At 39.6% G+C, this 27,416-nt stretch overlaps 1 protein-coding gene across 1 annotated transcript in view; it reads right to left on the bottom strand.

Moving 5' to 3' along the window:
• The window catches only part of ppfia1 (PTPRF interacting protein alpha 1), a 51,297-nt gene that overhangs the window by 15,478 nt on the left and 8,403 nt on the right, over positions 1–27,416 (bottom strand). The window contains exons 3-18 of the mRNA XM_059348069.1: positions 19,789–19,890; positions 18,379–18,543; positions 18,196–18,270; positions 16,381–16,482; positions 14,855–15,088; positions 14,624–14,770; positions 13,883–14,017; positions 11,201–11,284; positions 10,195–10,326; positions 8,864–8,926; positions 8,430–8,509; positions 8,193–8,343; positions 6,784–7,007; positions 5,042–5,273; positions 1,069–1,098; positions 122–246 (exon numbers count right to left, since the gene is read on the bottom strand). Coding sequence (XP_059204052.1) covers positions 122–246; positions 1,069–1,098; positions 5,042–5,273; positions 6,784–7,007; positions 8,193–8,343; positions 8,430–8,509; positions 8,864–8,926; positions 10,195–10,326; positions 11,201–11,284; positions 13,883–14,017; positions 14,624–14,770; positions 14,855–15,088; positions 16,381–16,482; positions 18,196–18,270; positions 18,379–18,543; positions 19,789–19,890 — 2,081 coding nt within the window. The remainder of the gene's footprint in view (positions 1–121; positions 247–1,068; positions 1,099–5,041; positions 5,274–6,783; positions 7,008–8,192; positions 8,344–8,429; positions 8,510–8,863; positions 8,927–10,194; positions 10,327–11,200; positions 11,285–13,882; positions 14,018–14,623; positions 14,771–14,854; positions 15,089–16,380; positions 16,483–18,195; positions 18,271–18,378; positions 18,544–19,788; positions 19,891–27,416) is intronic.

Genomic DNA, 27,416 nt, shown 5'->3' with positions numbered 1-27,416 from the left:
TTGCAGAGAAACAACCACAATTAGATTTGAAGATCGGACAATTGCCCAACTCTAGTGGACACTGAGACAGACCAAAGAGGTCAGAGGAAATGTTTCTTCAGGTGACAGGTGCAGGTCTTACCCTCGAATGTCTCTGATGTCCTCGTGGCTGGCAGCGTGTCCTGCGTCCCTGTTGAGGCGCATGGAGCGTGGAGTGGTGGGCGGTGACGTCTCACAGCGGATGGTGGCCTTATCATCCTGAGCAGACTGCGTCACAGTGGAGAGACTCGTGTTAAAGAGGGAACTCTTTCTACTGTCACTCCGAACTGACATGAGGCAAAGAAATAACCACATTCTTTATCCAACACAGAGAGCTGCTTTGTTAAAGTTACACTACATGTTTTTTTTAATGCACCAAGCAGCTCTCAGAGGGCTGTGAGCAGTCTATACATACTGAGACGGTTCACTGTAAATTATACACTCTAGCAGAAATAAAAAGACTTTATTCCGGTGGCCAAACTTTTTTTTTTTTTTAAATCATAAAAAGAAGAATCATAACAGAGCCAACATGTTTCAACCGCTCTAGGTCGCTGTTTGTTTTTAACGCCCTGAAGAGGGACTAGAGCCGTCCAAACAAATTCACTCTTATGATTTTTTTAAATGTAATTTGGCCACTAGAATAGAGGTATTTTATTGGATCCTGATTTTTTTCAGTCTGGAAGCTTTCCTATTATCTTTATACCTTTATAATATAACATTTTATGGTAAATTTCTTACTTTACTGTAATATGACATTCAGGGGTTTTATTTTGGGAGATATTTGTACCATGAGGATTTTTTTGCAAGGTTGCATGCATTTAATTTATGATTTCACATATTCCAAAAGTCTCTAATGATCTGATTGCAACAGCTTTGAATGTTCGGGATTTTAAGAGGAGTTTAAGTTTATTCTGGATGGTACATTGTGTGATGGGATGAAGAAACTAAAGCTGATTGTGGATTACACTTTGGGTTTTCTTTTGGTTTGGAGATGAAGGGGGTAATAGAGAGGGAGCTGACAGAGCCCAGTGAAGCAGGGCTCTAGTTTACCTTCCTGCGGTGCTTGCGCAGGTCACTAGGCTGAAGCATGGCAAAAAAGGAGAGAGGAGAAAAAGCAGTTAGTGAGACACACAAATAGACCAGCAGCAGAACCAAGCCATGCACAAACACACAAGAGCAGGAAATCAGAACAAGATATACAGTTACCCACGTACACTGGCGCACACACACACACTCAGGGATGGGTATTTAACAGGCCACGGCGCTAGATTATTTAAGACCAGAGGTATTTTATTGGTACTTTAGGTGTTATTTATTATCACAGCAACATCTCCTCTGACTTCGCTCGTTACTCTAAGTGCAATAAAAGCTAACCCTCGATCAACACACCTGTTCAACAAGTGAGAAAGTGATATTTCAATCTGTTCTGTCTGCACTCTCCTATGCACCGCCCCTGTGTTTACACAAGCACAGCGAGAGAGAGAGAATGTGTGTGTGTGTGTGTGTGTGTGTGTGTATGTGTGTGTGTGTGTGTGTGTGACAGTGAAGTTAGCAGTAATGTTATAGCTGTGACCGTAGCAGTTCAGTGTGTGTACATACAGCTCTGGAAAAAATCACTCTCACAAACGTTTCTTAAATCAGCATCTGTACATCTATGGCAGCTAGTCCGTTCCAGTGTTTGTTCCATTCCAACCCAAACCTCCTCATTCTACTTAATGAGACACTGATCAGCTGATCACCTGAATTTTATGAGGAAGATTATAAAAACCACTGCTGTGAATAAATTGAGTGAATTCTTTGCATTATTCGAGGTCTGAAAACACTGCATATTTTTTGTTATTTTGACCGGTTGTCATTTTCTGCCAATAAATGCTAAATGGCAATATTTTAATTTCAAATTTGAGAGAAATGTTGTCAGCACTTTAAGTAAAATTAACATTTTTGTTTCATTCTATAAACGCAAATCCCATAAATAGTAAAACCAGCAAAACTGATCATTTTGCAGTGGTCTCTTAATTTTTTCCAGAGCTGCAAATCCCCAGGATCCGAGCTCAGGTCCTGTGTCTTGCTGCCACCTGCAGGTTAAAGTGGAACGTCAGTGTAGACTCACATAAGGTGGACTGATTATTAAAATGGACTGATCTTTCAGGTGGACTGGGTATCACTCCACCAAGTTTTGCTCCCCACCTTCTACCTCCAGGATAACTGCTGCTGGCTGCTCTAGAAACAGCAGGTAGTTAGTTATGTGATATTCAAAATGTAAATAAATTCTGATCCTTTTCTTAAATTATTTGTTTGAAAAATAGTATAGCTCTTTGAAAAAGGATTTACTACTGAAAAAGAACCGATAACCGTATCAATAAAACACCAAACCAATTACTGAGAACCGATAAGAGTAATATTATCAGTAAAATCCTAACGATACCCATCACTCACACTCACACACACAGTGGAGACCCAGAAAATTGTCAGTTTAATTGTGTAGTAAAGACGTGCAGTTCTTGGGAAAATTAAGTCTGCAGGAGCACCACGGCACTGAGCAGGATTCACTGCAAAACAACCACGCTGAAGGTTTGTCGGGACGGTCGGATGGGTGCAGCCTAACTCAAAGAAACTGATGAAGGAAATCAGAAAGAGGGAGAAGAGGAATCACAGCTTTATGAAATCTATTGAATAATTGTCTAAGTAGTTAGCCAAACAGCTTGCAGGTGAAATCACAGGTGATAATTCCACGAGCTAGTTGGCTAAAAAGAAATCTGATTATGTGATATTAAAGCGCGGGCATTGTGTGACACCAGATGTATGAACCAGCACTGTTCTTGTCATATTTTCCACTGTGCACCTAAAAAGGGGGGAGGGTTTCTTTCCCCGCTGCATTCCTCACAGGCCTGGCATTAGCAGAGCAAATAAACCATCAGCGTGCCACATTTCTATGGGAGTTTCTTTTGCCCCCAGGAGGAGAATACCTAATCACTCATTTCCTCTCCTTGACTGACACACTGAGGCCCGGCAAGGAAGAGATTAGTGAGGTATAAAAGGGAAACAGGAAGAGGAAATTTATTTAATCACCAAAAATGTGCCTTTCCTTTCCTTTCCTTTCCTAGTGTCTTCTTATCCAGGAATTATTTTGACATTTTGAGTCGTTTCACTCTAGTTTACAGTGCATGAGATTAAAAACGTTGTTTCTCAGACATTATCTGCCAAAACTGAGAACAGCACTGCCTTAAGGTCTGTAATGTTTTATCGCACTTGCTCAATATACTTCATGAGCTGTTTAAATTCCTCACTCTCAGCAGAACACTGAGACAACTTTTAATTACAATACTTCTACAACAATTAGATAATAACCGCTCTGCGATCAGGCCAATGCACGATGACAATTGATATCAGTAACTGCATCAAATATGACGCATAAATGAAAAAAAGGTGGTGATTGGTGAGGTTTTTAGCCTCTGGGAAATGGTACTGAAGAAACATGGTACTGCTTGGACTTGAGTTAATTCTTGCAATCACAAGATCACAAATTCCTATAAGGACTGACTCATGAGTAATAACACCTCCAGAGTTCACAGGAAAACCAGTGACGTTTCACTGTCGCACCCTGAGAACCAAAAGTCTGGATGCAGAGGAGCCGGACCTGATGAACAAACTGCTCAGTTATCCAAACATAACAAGACTGCATAAGTTGATAAGTTGAATAAATGTTTTATATTTGTTCTTCTTCATTGTTCATGCTGTGTGGTTTACAGCATTGCAAGATGACTGTAAAGCATGCACGACATTCCCAAACACAGAATAAATTATTCAAGTGCAGCCTTTTACCTCTAGAGCTCTAGTGTTTACATTTTTGTATGAATTTGGCTCCACTTCAGTGTAACACAGGTGAGCAGGAGCAGCTCACAGGTGCAGAAGAGGCATGAGCACTTCAGTTTCTAAACTACAACAACAATGTTTTTGTTCTGCTAGTTTTCACCATAAAAGGGAATTTGGCTCACCGGAGGAATGTCCCTTTAAATGCATGGCTGAAATATCCACATGGATCTATTTTACTGATACAAGATGAAGATTTGTTGAGCATCCAGTTCAAGTCACTTTTAGTTTTGATGATGCATTCACCAACAGCTATTTTAACAACACACACAAAACAGTGTCATGCCCAGTTGCATAAACTCAAGGTAGTTGATGAGTTTATGCAACAATTTAAGTTTGTCCCTTATGCAAAATCTTCCCAAAGCTCAGAGGTACATTTAGGAGCATTGCATAAAACTGTTAGGTTGTCTCCTGTCAAAATACAGCACAAGTGAACTTCAGTCACCAGTGCACAATTTACAGAGAAAAAGTCTATTTTCATTCCAGCTCAAAAATTAATTATATTGGCTATCACATCGGTTATATTTTCCCAACTAAAATCAGTCTCAAAACTCTAGTTTCCTCATCTTTTTCTAAATGCATCTGTGATCTGCAGCCATTCAGATACACTTATGTTTTGGTTAATAGTGTCATAAAACAGGTCCTTCTGCGTAACAAATGCGTCATCACAGTTATTCTTGGTGCACAGTGATTTAGGAAAAAGTGTCCCGTGTGTATTTGGAGATAACAGAAAGTACAGAACGAAGAGGAAGAGGCAGACTGCACCCACCCTGAGGGAAGGAAGGACGCTGTGGAAGATCTGCAGGTACCTGAAAGTATGGTGCATAGCTATAGACCTGAGGACGGGGACTGAAGCCAGTCGCACCATAGGGGAGGTAAGTGACTGTCTGCTGGGAGAGGGAGCTCTGGATGATGTAGGGGTCATAGCAATAATGCTACGAGCAAGGGGCAGTTACATATACACATGGTTACATACTGTCATAGACAAGACACATTAGTCACACTGATGAGGCGACCGCATAAATACACAAAATCAGCATAGAGAAGCACAAAAGACACTATAGTTCTGACTTCATAGTGGGAGTTAAATGTGTTATTTGGTGCTGCTGTATGATCCTGGTTGGGGAACGTGTGAAAGAAAAGAAAGTTTTACCAAGGTCATGACCCCCATGCGGTCCAGTTCTCTGTTAGGGCTGCGGGGAATGCGTCTGGGGGTGGAGTGGCCAGAGCCCGGGGGAGAGCCGCCCAACGATGAGCCCGCACACAGTGACGGGGGGATGGAGCTCATGGAGCGGAAACGTCCTCCCAGGCTATCGCCGCTGCCCACCCTGCACTCAATCTCCTCCGCCCGGATGGCCGTGCTCTCCTTCTCCTCCTGGATCATCCTGCGACGATACAGGATGGAGAAGAAGTTTAATGAACGCACTACACATAACATAAGGTTCCAGGGTATAGGAACCACAGGGTATATACAGAAATACTTAAGTTGAATTTAATACCTTTTAAAACCTTTTTTAATACCTTCACAAAATGTTTTAATACCAAGACAACATTGATCTGCAACTGTATAACGGCAAACTTTTTAACTTCAGTGTTGGAGGTAACTAATTATAAAGTAACTGATTATATTTTTTACTTTTCCGAGTAAGTAAGTGTAATAATGCAGTTACTTGATACTTTTTGCTTTAATAGCAGCACTGACGTAGACACAATTACTTACTATTTCACCCTAACCCAAGAAAAATGTTATTTCATTGTTATGTGTAGGGAGAGTACCACCACTCCACCGATACAAGACAAAAAAGGACTTGTGTAAGTCAAAAGTAAAGTCATGAGTAAAGGAGTAACAAATTCCATCACGATTTAAAGAGGTAACTTGCAACTTATTACAACTGAAACCACAGAACCCAGTGTTTCCTGTAGGATTTTTTTTCAGAAGCAAGGGTAAAGGATTATTTGTCCCCTGGCTGGTGTGAGCGTGGAAATATCAATCAGCAATTTAGAAAATATAAAAAATGAGATTTCACTGCAAAACAAGCTTTAGGACCAGTGTTTCCCACAGGATTTTCTGAGACTATAATGGGGGGACCCAAACAAAGTAGGGGGGTCCAGGGGCATGCTCTCCCGGATAAATTTTTTTACCCTAAAAGCCTAAATTTGGTGCCTCTCGCACATTCTAATGCCACTATTCCATCTTAATCATTGCATATTTTAATGAATTATTGTCAAGGAGAATAAGGGTTCTTCTATGTTTTATTTAAGGCGTCATATTTTGACAGTCTTCTTGTAAATTTTGTGGTGGACTCTGCTAACACATCGATGTGCTCTTATTTTGAAAGCTACATGTGTTTGCTTATTTTGAAAGCGTGTCCTAACACGTTCTTAATACATGCACCATGAAAACAAGTGGAGGCTGACTGGCCACAGTGTGCTTTGTTCACTTCCAGTAACGTTAGCAGCCATCCGCTCTAACAGGCAGTCTAACCCATATACAGTCTATGGTGAAACCTCACTCAGAAACTCAGTGATACTAACAGAGTGCTCGCGATGTTACTGTTGTCATGACATCTCGAGTGTTTGACGTCCTGGCAGTTAAAAAACATAAAATAATCCCCTATTCTGAAGTAGCAGCGGGGATAATATAGCAGCGGCGGGCCGCTGCTACAAAATAAATATAGCGGAAACTCACAGATGCGCACAGAGTTTACTGTCTGTTGCTGCCGTTGCGGTCTTTTGGACGCTGCTGCTGACACTCAACGGCGGATGGTTTGAAAATATAATACCTACTTTTTAATACTTTTTAATGGCCTTTTTTTGCCTAATTTTATTTACTACCTGTTAAAACCCTGCGGCAACCCTGCCTGAAGCTTGAAGGTTTTGGTGTGCTTATGGTACCTGATTTCATTGTTGATGGCGTCCAGCTGCTCCTGCAGCATTAAGGCGAGGGTCTGTGCGTCCGCCTGGCCACCGGGGGACAGAAGATCCACCGAGCTGAATATCGTCTCTCGGTCCTCCTCCAGGTCTGAGGCGTCCATGTCGCTCTCGAAGGCCTGGGCCACGTTGGCCAGCACGTTGGCCTGCTGCATGCGCTCCCACTCCTGCTCATTTAGAGTCTGCACCTGGAACCATTCAGGTGTAAAACAGGGAAGGGAGAGATGAAGATACCAAGAGGAATTGTAGAGAGAAAAGGGAGTAAAAGTTGAAAAAGGCAGGCAGGAGGGGTATAAGAGAAGGAGAGGCAACACAGAGAGATGAGGACATTAGTTTAACACTTCAGTATTTGACAGAAGAAACCGTCACTGTTATCTCCACCACACTGACTTACATGTCGCTGATGTCCAGAGAGGAAGCAAACAGAGAGAAACGGAGAAGAAGAAAATCATCAAACATCAGACAAAGTAACAGGAAACAGGTAGAAGACGGAAAAAGGCAAACGCAACGAAGAACAAATTTAGCCAAAAATAAAGCATGTACTCTAAGCAGATCCTGTAAAAACATTCAATTCTGCGCTCCTCGGCTCAACTGTGAAGCTGTGAATGATTCAGCTGAGACCAACAGTCAAGTGACAAAAATTCAGTGTAATGGGACTGAACTGCAGTGAGAGCAGTAGGACTGCAGTGGAGGAGAAGACAAGAGAGGATGTAAAAATTCAAATATTACAACATGGATTATATTTTTATTTATTATTCTTTATATATTGAATTTTATGTTTTTTACAGTAGGTTGAAGGAGTGTAATATAATTATTTGATCTTATTTATTTTGCTCTAATTTATTTGTATTTATTTTTTTATATATTGGATATTTATGTTAAGTAGTTCAGTACTTATATAAAGATAAAAAAGAAAATTAATTAATGAAAACAAAATCACAACTATTTATCTATTTTATATTTTTTTATTTATTATCTAAATAGTTCAATATGTGTGGAATCTACATTTTTGTATATTTTACATTTTTTTGTAAAATAAAAAATCAAAAGACTTGTAGTGGGTTTTTTTCTTTCTACTTTTACAAGTTATGGCATTATAACATGACATAACATAACATTATAATATGTGTTACACTGAACAAAATACTTTTTTTTCTTAGTTCTCCACACTTTGAACCATGATTATGCTGCTTCCATAGAGATGCAGGATTATATATACTGCAGTGAAAAATTTAACTGACAGGAGCTTCAGAGGGTTAAACAATAATAGAGGAAATATGAATCTTGGTATTCATGTAGCTCAAATTCTACATGAGAGTTGGATGCAAACAAATTTCATTCATTGAGCCAGCAGCAGACAGAACGGAGCTCACCTTGGACGGCTCGTCCCTCAGCGCCGCCATCCGTCCCTTCTGAGGCCGCCTCAGCACCAGAGCGCTGCCGTAGTGATCCGAGTTACTGTCCATCATTGAGGAAGCCGACACTGGATACCTGAAATCTGGAGTGCTGCCCTGCTGAGACCGCCTGGAAAAACAGAATAAAAATCCATCAGAAAGAGTCAGAGGGGTTTAGAGGTGGAAGCTGTGGACTCCAGCAGCTAACTGGCTCACCCGTGAAGTAAGGAGTTACTCCTGCTCCTCCCCTGCTCATTCTCGGCTCTCATGGTCTCGATCTGAATCAGGAGCTGCTCCTGGAGGAGAGGAACATTTACAGACATTCAGTGATCAGTTGGAGGAGATACAAAGTCTGGAGCCTCCATTACTATAATAGATAATCCAGGTTAAAAACATTTCTGTTTTCATGTGCTTATGGACAAGCTCCTTCTCAAATACTTAAAAATGATTACTGTATTAACATACAGTAATATCAATAATTTAAAAGCAAATCTTTATTTTATGCTCCACTCATATTTTATGCCCCATTTTAGTCTAGCTCTAGCTACTTTTCACTTTTTTTTAAAATTGGGTTTTCTTTTCAATTCTATGTTTTAAATTCTGTTTTACGTTAAGTACATTGAGTAGACCTGTGTATAAAATTCACTCACCTTCTCATGGTGAGACTCCTCGATCAGCTTCTTGGTGTGCTCCAGTTCTCTGATCAGGGCGTTCTGAAAAAAAAACAAAGACAAGAAGCTGATGTGACTGCAAATAAACCGTGACAGTGACTGCATCCACACGGATACAGTTGAATTATAACACTGCATTTTATAAAGAAAAATTATCTCTGCCCACGATACAATATATTGCGATTTAACTGTTTAACTGCATTTTGTGTCCACAAAATTAAATTCTGTCAAGAATTGTTTTGTCCAGTAAGAGAAAATCCTCAGTGTATTCATCTCACTTTAGTCTTTTATTTCTCCACAATGAGAGTCAAAGCCACAGCTTCACTGCTCTGAATGTTTTTGAATGAAACATAAAAAAAGCCGAAGTTTGCAGTGTTTTTTCAACAACTTCCAGACACAATATCCTGACACATGGTGCCTATAGATTCCTTACATCTTCAGGATCTCCAGGATATTCATAAAAGTGATTCGATACAAATATCGATACTTTGCGGCCATGAATCAATATAATATTGCCATGCAAAGTATTGCGATACTATGCTGCATTGATATTTTCCCTTTCATCTACCGTCCACACACACACATTTTAGAACCGTTTCAGAGATAATCCTGTCCATACTAACACACCTGACAACACACAACATATCACATGACCAGTGCTTCATGGAGGGCTGATAGCGCCACTGGACACAGAAATTGTCGTGTGAATAATGGCTTGTGTCCTGCACATTTAGACATTATATAAAGGAGAATTTAACTGCACAACAGCTGCTACCTTAAAGAAGGTCATGTCAGCAACGCCTGAAATTTATCATCCATGCTGAATTAAAAACTTGTAATGAGAGCTGATGTTGTTATTGGCAGAAAAGGGCGACGTGATAGCTGTGTGATGAATCAGAGATGGGCATGTCATGACAACGAAGACCCGATCAGGAGGCGAAGACAGATGTCCCTCGTTGTTTTTAAAAAGGCATAGTTTCTGCCAGTCCAGACTTAAACTCAATCCTGTTTGACCTGTTTCCAAAAGTTTCCAAACCAAAAAGAGTTGTTTAAGGGGGTTGAAAAAGACAGGGTAGTGTGGACGCTAGGTGTAAATGTAGCAAATGTATGCATTTTAAAATAAAAACGTGGAAAAAAGTGTGGATGAAGCTGGGGCTGTTAACCATGCACCGTGACACATGATGTCATTACCATGTAGTCATGGGACACACACCGGACAAACAGACAACAAATATTTATTATGACAAAGAATGCAGTAACTGCTGCCTCTTTGCTGCTCTGACTAACTTATGTGTGTGTATATTCTGCACCTTATCCTCCAGAGCAGACATCCTCTCTTTGAGGTGAAGTTGAAGTCTCTCGTTGGACTCTGACAGAAGCTTGTCGACCGTCTCAGACAGACGCTTGTTGTGCTCCTCGTTCATCTTCTCTCGCTGCCGTGCCTACACAAACAGAAAAACAACAATTTTACATGTACATAATGAGACAGTCTCAATTAAGGATGGGAATAATTAAAAGATGGTCTTTAAGCATTTGGTCGATCACGTGGAATTTTTAATCGATCTGTGTATTTTTTTTAACTTTAATTGTATCTCTGGAATTGTATCATTGAACTGAAATACGCCAATAGTTCAATTCTGCAGCTGTACGTCAATAAGCCAATGAGCTGAGAATTAAGTTGAACAAAGCTACAGTTTGCTAACTGAAAGTTGCAATGACAATTATAAAACACACAGAAATACAAGAGTGTTAATTTGAGAGAAACTAGCTTACTGACATTAAAACATTGAACTAATTGACTTTTTTATTTACAGTTTAATCTCACTGAGATTAGTTTGACGATTGACAGGATCAAGTCTCTTTTCGTCCTTTCAAAATAAAAGCAAAAGTTGTAAAAAAAAAAAAAACAGGCCTTTGCATAGTACTGTATAGAGGTGCATCTCAATAAATTAGAATATCATAGAAAAGTTTATTTATGTCAGTAATTCAATTTTTAAAAAAATGGAAATGGCACATTATATAGATCCATTACACACAGGATGAAACATTCCATGACTTAATTCATTTAATTTCTTCTAATTACAATGTTTATGGCTTACAACTGGAAATTGACTTTTCCATCATATTCTAATTTATTGAGATGCACCTGTATATATATCTTTTTTTGCCCTTGTATGCATGCAGCGACTTATCGATTAATTGATTGTTAACGCTATAGATAATGGAGTTGGCAGGTGTCTTCCAAGCGCTCATCCATAGTCTCAATAGCAGTAAAGGTGTGAGTTGTAATGACTCTGCCTCTTCCTTCTTTCTCACCCTAAGCAGCTCCTGGTTCTTCTCCTCCAGCTGGGCCTCCAGCTGCCTCAGTCTCTCCTCCACATTGCCATGGCGTTCCTCTGCCTATAAATAGATTACAATAAAAAAAAAATCATCAGTATATGGGTATATAAAATCCCCTCAGAGCTAATGAGAGTTTCTCTAGTGCTAGCCTTTCATCTCCCCCTAAAGAGTAGTCGTCCATCCTGGAGAAGGACCTCGCTGAGAGAAACTCGAGGTACTGAGTCCTTCAAAAGGAGGAGGGTCACCAACATCACCAGCCCGAGAAGCAAGCGTCTACATGAAGCAGCAGCTGCATCAGGAGGACCGCAGAGCAGCAGAACACACAGAAAAACAAATACAACAACCATAAAACACCACTGTTCTACAAAGGACTACAGGTGTTTATGTGAATACTGACAACTGGCCAATTAATTACATATTTCATCTGCAATTAGGCATGTTGAACAATATAACTACTGGTGTACAACAGCAGATATTATCATGTCTGTTGGCTCTTATTTATGTAATATAAGTGCCAACATGCTGGTAAACATTTCTATTCACACAGTCTGTCCTAGTTTTTAGCAGCTCTAAACGGGCAGGGTCTTTCAGCAAATCAGCTGACACTTCCTGTTTGTGTAAGACAACAAAACATGGGAGTGTTTGACAAAAAAATAAGGAGGGATAACAGCATGAAGCACTGAGCAACACAGCTCACCAGCACAGGAAGCACAAACACACGAAGAGGGCCATGTCAGGGCTCAGAGACACCACAGCATCTTTATACATAATATGGTCTGACACTGAACTGAACCAGGCAGGTCAACTACAAACTAAACATAATGTTTCCTTTAGTGTTTCTGGAAGTGTAAGTCTGTTTCTCTTTGCCTGGTTCAGTTCAGAAACAGAACTAAGTGTTTCCCCACTATCCACAAGGGTTATATTAGGGTTGAGCTCTGTGAGTGACGCTGATCTACCTTCTTCTGAGTCTTATCGCCTTTAGAGCCACACAGAACACACTATGGGGATTGACAAGGAGGCGACATGTGCAGCATGATGAGCAACACAGAAACAGAGCGGAACAGAAAGAGATGAGAAAGAGGAGAAAACATGGTTTCAACATGAACTTTGGCACAATTTTTAAAAAAGTGGTTGGAGAGAGAAAATGGGACAGAAAGCTGATTAAACAGAACACAACTTTTTAATTTCTAGACTTGAAGACAGGTAGACAAACAGATGATATATTGTGTTAGAGGAGGACTAACACAATGAGGGATGTTATATTAGACTTCACAAGATGGGTGGAGAAAAGATTTATGTCAATGTTTTGAAGCTGCATGGAGGCAATAATAAACATACCAAGATATTTCTTTCCATTTCTGAGTATGTCTGGCTATCTGCTACAATCTTTATAATAACTATGTGGCTTTAGCTCATTAAAAGCGGATAAAAAACAGTAAAAAAAAAACACTGAATAATTGCGGTTATATGCTAGCTGAGCTGTTGTTAAAGCTTGCTCAGGTTTGTTTCTCTGAAAACTAAAGATCCAGATGTTCCGGAGGCGTTTACACGGAGTGTCCTCTTCTTCAAAACAAGTAAACAAAGTGATTTAAACTGGTAAAAAGACTGAATAAATGATTTTCATGTTAAAAATCTGTGATTCTTAGATGATGTTCAGCATGAAGATGAAGGGCTGGAACCTTGCTGCTGATAACTTAAGATCCAGACGTCCAATGACTAAATCCTTCATCCCTTCACACCTATAAATCATGTGGTAAAAATGTGTTGTTGCAGATGACCACATTGCTGACACATGCACAAAGATGATGGACACGAAGCATCTCCTTAAATAAAATTACAGATTTCTCTGGTTTGAACATTGTTGGAAACATTTGCGATAATGTCAGTACAACTCAATAATTAATAGTTTAATAGATATATTTTGTAATTGTACATATTATACCTTCAGGTCTGTAATGTAGCACGGGCAGAGTGAAGGTCTGGTTTTGAGAAGGCCTGGTTCACTACAAGGCCTTTTTTTATGCAACATTTTCATGCATTCATGCATTTCAACACATATTGTGCAAATATGCAAATAGGTGTCTTATGAAGTCCATAAAAGTAACAAGAAAAGAAGAACTTAGAGGGTTAAAGTGCAGAATGGAGAGAGATTACATTACTTGTTGAGGCTTCCTGCTTCCTGATAAACTCTAAAACAAAAGACTCACATGACAATATGAATGATTGTTGGCTTAAAGGTCAGAGATGCACTGTGAGCCAGCTCCAATACAAATAAGGTGCTGAGTTGCCAGTGTGGATTCAGCAGCAGCATCCAAGACAAAGACTCAAACTATAAATGGACAAAAACATGAGCCAAATCTCTAAAAATAGGTGCCAGTGGATATTCAGAGAAACATAAACAATGGCTTCCTTTAGCAGCTTCCGTGGGGAGCTCCTGGTTGATGTAATGTAAAGGAAATAATCTAACAGCCCAGGGTATGTCATGTGTGCTGGAGCCCACTGTTTGTTTATGTTGGGATCATAGAAGAGTTAATCAAAGTTGATGCATTTTGAAAGGCGTCTGATAATTAACCTTAAGTGTTTCATTCATCTAAATAAGATAAAACTGTAAAAATGTGGTTGGTACAGAGGTAAAGGGGGTGGTGGTGGTGGTGGTACCTTTGTGAGGGCAGCAACCCTCTGAGCGAGCTCCGCCTCCACCTCAGGCAGAGTCTCTGCCTTGCGGATGGTCTGCTGCAGCTTTTGCTCAGCCAGCTCCAGCTTCTCTTGGAGTTGCCGGTTTCTGTCTTCAGTCTACGACAAACAAAGGATAAGCAAACAGTTATTAGCGAGCATGTTGAAGACTCCGCGCCATTTCCTGGCCTCGGGGTTCGCTTAAAGCTGCACAAGGTGAAGAGAGCGGCTGGAAATGAGACGTACGTCAGGGAGAGAGAGGGAGAGAGACAAAGGCAGCGGGGATGGGTCAGGGTGGGGTGGTCAGGAAGTGAGGAAGAGAGCATTCATATTGACACAAAGACAGACAAAACCCATAAGAAAAGAGGAGAGAGACATCTCCATCTCAGTGGGTACATGTAAAGAAACAAGCCAGTGTCTTTGAGGCTTCTCATTCAGAGCCTGCTGCGCCGGTCACTGTGTGAATACAGCAGGAATTCATTAGCAGGGGTTTGAAAACTGCCAAGGAGAACTGCAGGCGATTCCTGCTGGCACAAAACACTCTGAGAAACACCAAAATCAGCCCATAACTCATCAACTCTGAGTCAGATTATGATGTGTGGATGTGTGTCGATATTATGAAAGTCGACCACACAAATTCAAGAAACCTTGGAAGGAAATTACCAACAAATTGACTTCAGTAAGTCCTAATCTGTGATCAAACAAGTGTTCTTTCTCGGGGCCTACCTGTCTGAAAAGAGACTCCTTGTTGGCCACTTCATTCTCCAGCTTGTCGTTGAGGTCGTGGACGGAGGTGGCCTCCCGCTGAGCTGCCAGGTAGCGCTTCTCCAGGGTGGTGATCCTCTCCTCCATGTCTTCCTTCTGAGCCATCGACTGTAAACACACAAAACAATTGCTCTCATCGTTTCATCTCCACTTTGTTTTATGAGACCAGCATCACACTTCAGGACTTCTCACCTCTCTCAGGTCTCTCTGTAGCCGCGTGTTCATGTCTTCAGACTTGATGAGGTCCTTCCTGGCCGTATCCAGGTCCTCCTCCAGCTCGCTGATGCGTGAAACCATAGCAGCCATTCGCTCCTTCATCTGGCCCAGGTCGGCCGTCTGACGGTCCACCACGTCCTGCAGCTCGCTGACCTTTCCAAAGCCGTGCCCCAACTCCTCCTCCTGACTCAGCGAACCGTCCGAGGACCGCTGAGGGTGACATAACTGTTTACTGAGTGTACTGAACACACACGACAGATAACAAAACTGCCACTGACCTTCTGTACACATCTGACAGGAAAGTGGACGAAATCAAAAGGCAACAAACCAATCAAGAATGTTCTTCAAAGGTTATCCAGCATGTGAAAAACATCCTAAACATAAACTTAAAGACAACAAAGCTCATCAACTACTATAATGCAATGCCACTTAATTTACAGATTTGGTAGCGTAATCAATATAAATTGAAAGACAAATATCTTGATAGCAGTTTATCTGTTTGGTATGTCATAATTTTATATTTGTATCAAGCCTATTATGTACATAATAATCATGAGACATGAGATGATTTTTAATCACTATAACTGCTGTTCCTCATGATTAACTGATGTGTAAGTTGTATAACTTTAACTGCAGAACAAACTGTCAGTTTTCCCTCTTCAATTGTTTATCATCTTACATCATGCATGTGTGTAGATGACATTGCAGAGCAAAGCTAATCATTGCAAACCAGGATCAATTTATCTTTAATAAATAGAAGAACTTAAAGATTACTAATGCAAAGATTATGTGTTTAAAGAGGAGCATCTTTCATGGTTGAAAAATGTTGATCCAATCAGGATTCCTACAGCTTAAGGCAAGTTATATTTATTTATTTATTTTTTTACAATAACCACAAGTGAAGGTACATAACAGTAATCCAAGAGGCATTTAGTACATTATTTTTTTCTAAAGATGTTACTAATTATTTTGAGATTTTACAATGAAACGTAAAAATAAAAAAAAATCATACAATCCAATTTTTAATAACAATAATTATAATAAATTGTATTTATAGGCGCCTTTCATATCACTCAAGGTCACCGTACAGTGACAACAAAAACAATAAATAAATAATAATTTACCAATTTAGTAACAAAATGGGGATGTAATATGATATTTTAGGTACAGTATGCCAGTTTAAACAGATGGGTTTTTGAAAGATTTATTTAAGATGTTTTAATACTAACTAAAGCTTTATTTTAGATTTTTTTTAAGGATCAGGGGAAACCCTGGATCCAATCTGACACCAAAAAGGTTTGCATGATACCCATCACTCCTGCACCACTACGTTCACATTACAAAATATTACAATCAAATGATAATTTATATTGTATATATACTGAATTCATATGAGTTAAGATTTATTTTAAGTAACTGAGCTGATGGTAGACACTTCTCACACTCCTGGTCTCTTGCGTGGCTTTCACACAAACGTCCCAGACACAGTAGAGTAACCTCACCTTGCCATTAGTGCTTGGTGTGTTTTCAGAGTTGTGGTTGACCTCGCTGGTTCCATCTGCCAGCCCTCTCTTTAGGCTGCTCTGCTCCCTGAGGTAAGCCAACTAGAGAAAACAACCGTTTGTTAGCACCTTTCACAGTCATTCATTTTCTGGTGATTACCATCTGAACTATTATCTGGTTAACCGCTAAAACGAGAGCACTGAAGGAGCTTGGTTCCTTTTTATCATTTGTGCTGTTACATTTTCCATTTCACTAAAGCAACTTCTCTGCATTTGTGTGTGTGTGTTTGTGTGTGTACAGAGGACAGAGAAGCGCAGCTAGCAGCTACAGAAACTGAGTGCCCAGAGCTTTGAGTTCAGACCACAAGCATTCTGCAGAGACCGATAGACTCTGTGCCAAGTGGCCAAACAGCAAGAAAACAAAACAGTAAAGAGCGAGCTGCCTCGCCTGAGGAAGTAAGGTTACTAATAAAAGCAGAGTGGCAAGTGGTTGATTTTATGTGCATGTGTGTGTGTGTGTGTGTGTGGTCCCAGGCTGATTCCCAGGGAACAAAAGATGACTGTAGCATGAAGTGCTGCAGCATGAAGCAGAGAGGAAATCTAGGACACTTCCCCAAGATCCTCTGGGCCTTTTGTCAATCTTAATCCCATTCAGGACACAGTGGACTAAAGACCTCTTTGTATTCATGTGCACATGTGTGTACGTAAGAGCTGTGAATCTTTCTCCTAGATTCAGTGTGAAAATGTACATTGAAATTCAGTACAGGAGAGACGTCTCTAAGCTAAATGACCATTGATGCAGTCAGGAGCAATGTGAAGTTGATGTGTTGATCACGTCTGTTTGTAAATGGTCCTTTATTTGCCAGCATCTCCTGGTGTGTTTAAATTTCTTTATCTAGTTTGAGGTAAAGAAAAATACACTTTGACCTGCCGATGCCTGTCATAACATCTCATAAAATAAAGGAGCACATCATTCATTCCTGCATCATGTGTGCAATAAGTCATGGTCGCTGATATGGAACATCTGAATCTGAATACGCTATTCAGGGAAAGCACAAATCATTCGTGAAAAAAAAAAGAACTCTTCTATTTGAAGTTATTATATGAGAAAAAAGCCATGATTGGCATGTTCGTGTGTCAGTATTTTTGTTTCTTAAAATGACCAAAAAAAATTATAACAGGAAGATTTGGAAATAAATATATCAGAACTGATTATATGCCGATATTAAACCAATTTTATTTGCCAGTATAAACCTGCCCGTCTCAGGTCTTTTTTTTTTCCAGATACAGATTTCGATAATTTGTGGGTTGAAAAGATACAAATTCTGATAATGACTCTGTACACATTTAATAACTAACTATACCTTCACTTTATATTTCCTTGACAAACCTTTTAAATCATAGTGCATTTGCAACATTTCACTTGTTGCTTTTGGTATAATAATCCTAATAAAATACATTTTTGTAGTTTGGGGGAAACTAGGTTGTAGTTTAAAGCATGCACAAATACTGCTAAGAGTAATTCCATAGTTCAACAAATGCTATTTAAAAAAAAACGATTTACTATTTTTATTGTGTGGTTTATATGGAAATGTTCAGTCTGGTGTTAAACCTAAATGTTTCACTAACCAGGAGCAAAGCTCAGAATAAAACAGTAAAAGAATACATAAGGGATTTGAATTGATGACTTTCAGCTGTCGAGTTATTCCGGCACATATTCTTACACCACATGAATGGGGTTGTATGAGTGTTTAGTTTGAGTTAAGTGAGTTTCTGATTAGGAAATACTTTTCATGATAAGTTATGTTTGCTTACTTCTTTGTGCGAGATGGTGAGCTGTTCCTCCAGTGCGCTACATCTTTCCAAGGCGACACGTAGTCGCTCCCTTACCTACAAAACATCAAACAAATATAAACAAAGCTGCACAACTTCACAATTTATGTCTCTCACATTTATTTGCCTTATAATGTCAAATATGTGTGTGAGACGCAGTCGTACCTTCTCATCGAGGGCTTTGTGGTGTTCAAAAAGTGACTTAAGGGCTTTGAGGACCTCCACCTCACTGGAGACGCCTGCTGGAGACTGAGCCTGCCTCTTCACCACCGTCATCCTCAGACTGCGCTCATGGCGAGACACCAGGCACTCCAGGTGCTCCAACAGGAGCTGGAGACATACGAGAGACAGTTTAACAGGTTAGAAACACATCAGACTCATCGCACAAGCAGAGAGCAGCAGCCTTGTTGCATAAAAACCTATCCTACAACAATAACTAACGATACAATTATTGCTTATCAACCATTATCAGAGTGCTTTGGTGAAACTGTGATATGTTTAGGGTTGTTATAAAGTTGTGGATCTGGTGTTTTTTCCTTAATAACCACGTGTTCAGGTAGACCAATAGCCATACTACGTACATACTACATAGTTTAACCATTTTTAACTTGTGTTTTCTTGTGTCTATTCTTATATTTGCAAGTCCAACTTTGAATCACATTTTATTTTATTCACACACACATACATTAGACTACGCAAAAGTTAATGAATAAATACGAAATGCATTTGTAGAGGTCATGAAGCTACAGGCTTGTACAGCGGACTGCCTCTCAACTTAATCAAATAAAAACTGACATAATTTAGAACAATACAACAAAAGCAAACAAAAATGCAAGAGTACCAGATTGGCAGAAAAACAAATCAATTAGTGGACAACAATCCAATAAAAACTAAGAAATACAGGGAAAAAAAAGAAAAAGAAAAAAATCTAGACCCATATACATTGGGAAATAAGATCATAAATTAAATGTGAATTAATTTCCTTCCAGTTTTTTGAGCATAACAAGCTCTTGATAAAGTAAACTTTGCTGTTATCTATGCACCATATTTCTGTGGGAGTACATGCCATGTTTCGATTAATTATTCTTGCATGACAGACTGACTCTTCTCACTGCCAAATAGGATTTATATATAATAAAAGCAAAACAGTCTTCAGTGTGGCGCGTGTGCAGGCGTGAACAGGTCCCAGTCAGAGACAGTACGGACTAATAACACGCTCGCTGTGATGCAGTCCTGCTCCTTCTCAGCACAAACAGCTGCCTGTGATGAAATTTATTGTCAGTGGTTGGAATATTTTGCTGATTGAGCAATTTGCAACGCCCACGACTTGTGACAATGGTTTGGATTATAGGATAGAAACTGATTCGTCAACCAGTGTTATGACAACCATCTATACCCAAAACAGAAACATGCAGGAATGTGACGGCGATTTGACTGGAGAATGGAGCCAAACTCTTCTCATCGGTGGTGCACGGTGGAGGTCGAGTCCTGTTTGATTGTTTGTTGCAGTTCGTCCTAAAAGATTAAGAACAGTGTGTGTGTGTGTGTGTGTGTGTATCAGCACATTATACTAACCCGTGTGTTGTTTCTCTCCGCCTTCAGCTCCGCAATCTCCTCCTCCTTTTCCAGAAGCTGCTCCCGGCACACGTTCACCTCCTTTGTTAGTGCAGCAAACTCCTAGAATAGAAATATACAAATACAGTAACATGCAACTGCTACTTACTGAGCTCAGCTGAGCTGTTTCTCAAGGCGCAGTGCATGAGAAATATAAAAACAGGGAGCTTCCAGTTTTGATTGAGTGTAAAATAAATTTTAAATCGACTCCAGCAATCTATCGTCTGTTTCTAGAAAGAAATGCAAGTTCTTAAGACTGCTGATTGTCCAAACTCTTTACTGGTCACATGTTCACAGGTATCATCAGCTGTGTCTGCCGCTGTGCAACACCATTGTTCTGTTTTTACACAAATACATCACACGCTGAACCACCAACTCCAATTACCACACCACTGAGTGTATTAGTTGTAGATGCTGCGGCTGTGGTGATTGGCTGCAAGCAAAACAATACAAAAAGTCATCGTTTTCTAGATCTGGGTAAAAAAAGGGTTGGAGACTGGTATCGTTTGCCTAGTAAAGTAATACTTGGTTATTTATAACTAATGGGTTAATTATAAGTATGGAGGACTGATACTCAGCCTTATCAAACTCATAACAGTACATGAGAAATGTGAAAATATGATTTACTGCTACTTTCTGAGCAGACTTGTTCCAATATACCTCATATCTTTTCAAACAAATGCAGTTGTGCACACACACTCATACACACACTTGCTTTTAGGGATTACATGCATGGTTGGACCTAAAGAATGTGCCATCCTGATTTTTTGCCCTGCAAAACCTCACACAGGCACCCTGAGTAGCGAGGCCTCCTTGCTACGTTTCTGAGGGTGGGATGTGTGCGTGTCTGTGTGCGTGTTGTGTGTGTGTGTGTAGGGGCTGGGGGGGTTGCTGGAACTGATCGTTCTTTTCAGTCACTACCACAACTATTCTCTCTTCCCTTCACTCCAGCCTCGGAGCTTTTCCAGCGACTGGCACAGATTCTGCTTCACTAAAGGAGTAAGTGGGAGTACACTATTGGCTACAAGCGAGGTCTGCACTCTCTTACGGCCAATGACAGAGAAGAAGAGGCAGGCCCAGGGGTAATTACAGAGTGGCTTACTTCCTACATTCCAGAGCAGACGCTGAGGTTGAGTTGTACAGCAACCTTAAGATTTCTCTGTGACTCTAAAAGCCATTTATGACCCTCTTCTTTCCCCCCACAATCCTTACCTCATTTACACAAAATATCATATTGCTGAACCATCCAGGGGGGTCTGGGGACATGGCATCCCAGGAAAAAAAAGTGTACATTTTTAAGTTAAATGCATCAATCTTGTGCACTTTGAGAACTTGAGGTACCGAAAGTACAAACGGGGGCAAACCTGGACCTTCTTCTGTGCTAAACATGGTTAAAAAAATATATTTATCTTGAAATCAGACCCAGACTGGACCATCAAAACCAACCCAGCCACTACTTAACATGCATATGGCCTCCCACTTTACAAACTGGACACAAAACAACAATAATGTTAGATGCAAAACAATCGTCTAATACAATGAACACTCCCCTTATCATATTATCTTCCGAGGTCCTCAATCATGTTTTAGTTGAGAATAGTGTTTACATCAAGCTTAAAACTGTTCAATATATATTTAATAGTTTAATGGCCAAATAAATACATAAAATGTAAATATTCAGATTGAATATGGTGAATCATAAGCTTGTATACATGCAAATGTAGCATTGGGCATTAAAGCCTGATCCCATTCCTCCCTGCAGCAAGGCAAACTGGTGCGTGGCTCAGTGAGCGGGGATGCTGGTTGGAAGTGGACTGAGCTGCTCTGTAAGCCTCAGAACAGGGGAGGGGATTAAGGGGGGTGCACGAATATGTGTGCCAACCTATTAAAGGAACAGCGTACCAAAACACAGAAGAACACACAAAAGCTTTTCAGGGATAACTGTACTGTACGGTCATTTTTCGGCATTCAGCCTCCTGCAGAAGAACACTGCAGAAACTAATTTCTGTATTAATACATAGTTATTAAAACTGCAAGATTGGAAAAATATGAACAAATGTGGAATGTCTCTGCACAGCAATTACATTTTTCTTCTTAATGAATGCAGCTTGCACACATAACATAACGTTGCTAATTTTTACTACATTTTCAAGCCTAAAATGTCTTTTTAAATAGATTTAAGATTATTTGTTCATATGTCATGTGCAGTTATGTATTTTTTAATCTTGTTTCTCTTGTATTAAATGTTATTTTTGTGTGATTAAAACTGCCTCAGAGTATGTCTACTAAAAGGAAGCAAATATTCTGGTGAGATATTCAACTTTGACAAAATGGAGCACAACAAAAAGCAAATAAAAAGCATCGCCCTTGTGACGCTGTGAAGCAAAATGGCAATGTTAGTCAGTATGCCATAACATAAACAAATGATGACAAGATCATTTCATTTAATCATTAAAAGATTATTTCTTTACATGCGTGACTGTGCAGATGAAACAGCAGATCATGTCGCTTTTTTGAAGCTTATTCCAAACCTTGCAAACAGTTAAAATTAAGTACTTTTTAAAACTTTTAAGAATGTATGAACCATACCAGCTTGAATGTTGCCATGAAAAACAAAGCCACAGTGACTAAAACTTTGGGGTTCAGAGGGTTAAAACTATGGTAATTAAAGAGTTTGTGCTCTTGAATTCTGATATGTGCAAGAAAAGGCAAAAAGCTATCTAATTTTATGACATTTTGACAAAGCTTTTTATCTGCAGGCGGATCAGTTAGGCTGCAACAGGCTTCACAGCAGCTCTGGCAACACTGCAAACAGGAAGAAGATCAGGAAACGGTGAAGCTCGTCTCTGTTGTTTCAATAATAAGGACAAGCGTGTCAAACAATATCACGTCATCCACCCCATTGTTCTTTAGGAACTGGTACACTTTATGTATTCTCAAAATGTGGTAACATATCAGAGCACGGTGACGGAGAACAGGCCTGATTGGCTATTTTTCCTCCCAGTACCACAGCGTCGTCAGACTGTGCTGTACTTGGAGCCGAGATCGGAACCAATAGGCCTACCTACTACATAATGACTTTAGCCGTTCTTAAAAGCTTACAGCGCGTGCTGAAATCTGACACTGTGCAGAGGGCATCTGTTCTCCTGGAGGAGGACTCACCGTCAAAAACTAATTAGACACTACAATGGCTCCTATTCAGAGCTGCTTAGCCCGCTGCCCAAACACACACACAGACAGAGAGAAAAAGCCAATCTAATGGAGCTGACTGGATGCTAGTCTGCACCAACTTCCTCCCTTCAGTTTAAAGACGACATCATTGGCATTCCTGTATCACTATGCGAGTGTATCCAGAGTTCAGTCCAACATATGTGCTCCATCACTGTACATGCATGTCCTGTTCATAACCACTATGTCCTCCCAACTTGCTTATAACACTTAAACCACCAAACAACATTAGAGGTCAATGAGCTCCTTTTAATCCACCATTCTGCAGACCAAGTCTTTTTGAATCCCCAAAGTAATTTATTGGTTTTCCATCAGTAGCTTCTCTGCTAGGTCACTTTTGTGCCCATTTTGACAAGAGAGTTTGGCACAGTATGACCTAAAAACATGCATAACTTTTAACCATAGAGTGGGAGACAAATTTCTATGCAGCAGACGTGTAAAAGTTACTCTTATTGAATTCCCAAAGAAATTTCTTAGTCTGCCATCAGTAGTTTTCCTGTTCCTGACAGCTGTGTCAGTTTTCTGCTTATCTCAGCGAGAAAAGGTGATTTTTGACTTTTTTTCGCCTCAAAAAATGCATAACTTTTAACCAGATATAGTGGGAAACAAATTTATATGCAGGAGACGTGTAAAAGTGAGTCTTATTGAATCCTCAAAGTAATTTATTGGTTTTCCATCAGTAGTTTCTCTGCTAGGTCACTTCTGTGCCTATTTCAGCGTGAGAGGCATGTTTGGCACACACAGTATGTCCTCAAAACATGCATTGGTTGACGCAACAACTCATTCACTACTGCAGTAGTTTGCTTGTGTAACAAAATAAGAGCCTCTTACTGTTTGCGAAGACACATTACATAATGACCGGTCCACAGTGACAGTGACAGCCTTATACCTGCTCAAAGGAGACACTTCCAGTTTACATTCATTTACATTCTTTATGTGTGAAACTTTCTCAGCATATGAGTTTTATTCTTAGGAGACATAGGCTGAATTTAAGAGTCCTTTGACATTAAAAACAATATCCAGGGTTGATGAGGCTTTTTTAAAGAATAAAATGCAAGCACTTTCAAAGTACCTTAATCAAAAATGTCCACACTCAAAGTCGTCACTATAAATGCAATTGCAAAAAATGCTCATTAAAAGCTAGATTTAAAGTCAGTCGGAAAAAAATGTATTTTAGGATTTGTATTATCGTCATTATTATTATGATTAGTCCCATTTTATATGGTTTTATACTGTCTATGTAGTACATTCTTCATCTTGTATGTTTTTATTTTATATCTATCATGTATGATCTTTGCTTTGTTTGTATTTTTGAAGCACATTAAGTCCGCAACGGTTGTTTGAAATGAATAGAAATAAACTTGACTACTTGAAATGTCGGTCTATTTACAGGATGGTTTCATTTCAACTATTTTAAGATTTTCGGTTTACCTGAGTGATTGTCTTGATTGAACATCAGATTCTCATCAAAATCAAGAATTTTTCAAGGATCACTTATTAAATTCAAGCACATTCTTGAATTTGAAAACATAATGGCTAAAATTAAGCAGTTTCCAAACTTTCAAGCCTTTGTACAAACCCAGCAATATAGTTTCTGTGACTGTATCAAAGCGCCCACAATTTCATTAGCTCATATAAAGCTGTTATGTTATTTATTTTAGTGTTGCAATCACTGTAAGACTTTTATAGTGAAGTTGCGACATGTTGTAGCCCTCATCACTGATGTTAGTGACTGCTTACTCCTCAGAGTGTCTAAACAGCAGTCACATTTTCAGCATTTCTTGTAAGTGGATGAGCTATACATACTTCAGAGAGGAACTTTAAAACCAGCTGTAGCCACAGTGAGCTGATGGGATGTAGAAGCCCTGACTGCAGATTGGACGACCATCAAAAGTCAGCATATGTGCCACAGGTGTGGGAAACAAGGCAGCTTAGAAGGTCCAGGTGCAGCTTTTAGAAACGGGATAAGGAACATTTTAAAAGCCTGATTCTTCCAATTCTTGGTATGCATACATTTTGAAATGTCTCCAATTTTGAGCAGGTTATGAAGGGCCCGTAGCTATGAAAGTTTTGTTGTTATAGAGTGCACCTGAAAATAAATATTGTTTATAGGTGCAAGAGTGGAAAACATCCTTACTTACTTAAGAGAAAGCAAAAGAGTCATTATTTTAGGAGCTTCAGACCAGGGGTTGAGGGATGTCTACTGAATTAGTTTGTTGAATATTAATTACTATATATACTTTTTAACCTAATCACAGCCAATCCTCACCTTAACACCCGGCCTTTCTTAAGGCTTCTTTTCCTCCTTATTGGTGATGTCAGGATCAGGATTTTTTAGTGCGCATCCAAACAAGCCGTTACGAGAGCCAAACCACAAAAATATGCATTTATCAACCATCAGACTTGAACCGCAAACTTTGTGCATTACAGTAGCACAATTGTCGGGACTGAAGATGGAGACAGGGTGCTTTTAATTCATGATTTTGGGCCTCGTGGTCGATGACTGACAGCCATCAGTGATGCATGATGGCATCATCAATCGGCCCAACCCTATTCAGACCACAAACAGGGGCTCTCTTTCATTGTAAAATACACAAAGTGTGATTGGCTGATGACAGTAGAAAGTGATGTGGACACTTAAAAGGTTACAGCTGTTTTCAGTTGCATGTGGAGAGATCTAGTTTATGGAAGACTTGTATGACTAATTAGGCATTTTTGGGGAACTCCCTAGGGAAAATCTTTACATTTTTCCTATTAAAATTATGCAGTTTCAATTATTTTGGATCAGTATTATGACCATATTGCTGCAAAAAAATTTGGAAAAGCTAGAGCAGATAATAAACAAAAACATAATGAAAGAAGTCTAATACGGACCAACTACAGTCATTTAGATAGTTTAGCTCTCCACGTAGATTTTACATTAATTCAGCTGATGTGGTATTCAAATCGGCATCAGTTCTGCACCTTAAGGTTCTAATGCTCGGGAAAACCCTGAATTTGACTTCTTGTACGGGCTAGCAGATGAAGAATAACTTCCTATTCTAATAGAGAATGAGATGGGACTTAATCTTGAAATTGTTAACACACTGAAACTCTCTCACTCTGCGCAATCTAAAATATCCACAATTTGTTTGTTGAGCAGTGAAACTCTACTGATGCAGTTATTCAATTGGAAATAAAACAATGCCATGTATCATCTACTGTATGGAACTTGGTTTTCTAAAGATAACATCAGACTGACCTACATGTAGCGAGGGGGGAAAGTATGCAATGAAACTGGCCACATTCTTAATCTAATCAGCTACTCAGACACAACATCACGTGCTGCTGCAGGAAATGGCTTTATATAAAGAATCCGTTACAGATTTAAGTTCAGTTTATAAGGCTTGTATGGGAGCACGGCCTTCTCTCTCCTGTCTTGTGTTGGTTTCCTTTAAGTTACTGATTCAGCTCACATTTGGCAAAAGGCAGCACTTGCACTCTGTCACTTTCATGTCACTGTGCAGAACAAGTCCGTCTTTGTCTCTCCGTCTTACCACTGTGCACCCTCAATTCATGCCATTGTGCCACTGACCAGAATATAGAATTTGGTCACTGTGGTTGATCACAAAGTTGCACTCATGATTTTGTTTTTTAAAATGACATAATAGCAAGACTGAATTTTCACTTTTGACACACACGCACTCTCCCAACACTGAGGTCTTTACCTCTGTTTTCTTCCTCTTCTGCTTCTTACTGAATTTAAAAGTTTCTCATCTTGCACAATAGTTTAAGCTAGATACAAGAAAAAGAAAAAGAAGAAGAAGAATTTAATGCTGAAGGACAGAAGTACTTCCTTTCTTTTATTACTTTCACTTCAAAAAGATTTTTCAGACAAAGCACTGCATTGACCAATAAATACATGTAAGCACATAATACAGATAGATGAGTTTATAGCGTGAGCATTACCCCACTATGTATCTCGAGGTTGTGCAGAACAAACCATTTCCACCACGATAACTTCCCAAAGCTGGAAAAATTGTGCTTCATAAAGCGCTGTTGATAAACTCTAAAACTCACATTTCTTCACATTTATTTAGGAGATGTTTTTTTTCCCAAATCAACTGACAATGAAGTCAAACTTTCATAAGAACAAGAGCCAGATTTCCTCAGATAATAGGAGCGACATGACTTAAACTCTCTGGCCTAGGAAGAGCACGGTGCTTTTCTTCAGTGCTATTGGTTTTAGGCTGCTTCCTCTAGTTTCATGCAGGTGTAAACTCAGAGTGCATCCCTCTAAACAGTACACATTTAGTTTTGATCCTGCAGCACCGACTGAGGACCAAAACAGAGAAGAGCCAGGGATCTGTTACCCTTACTAG

This window comes from Centropristis striata, chromosome 2 (assembly GCF_030273125.1).
Source record: "Centropristis striata isolate RG_2023a ecotype Rhode Island chromosome 2, C.striata_1.0, whole genome shotgun sequence".
In the NCBI taxonomy this organism is placed as follows: domain Eukaryota; kingdom Metazoa; phylum Chordata; class Actinopteri; order Perciformes; family Serranidae; genus Centropristis; species Centropristis striata.
Note: the sequence above shows the minus strand (reverse complement) of the source record. Positions and strands in the feature narration are given on the sequence as shown.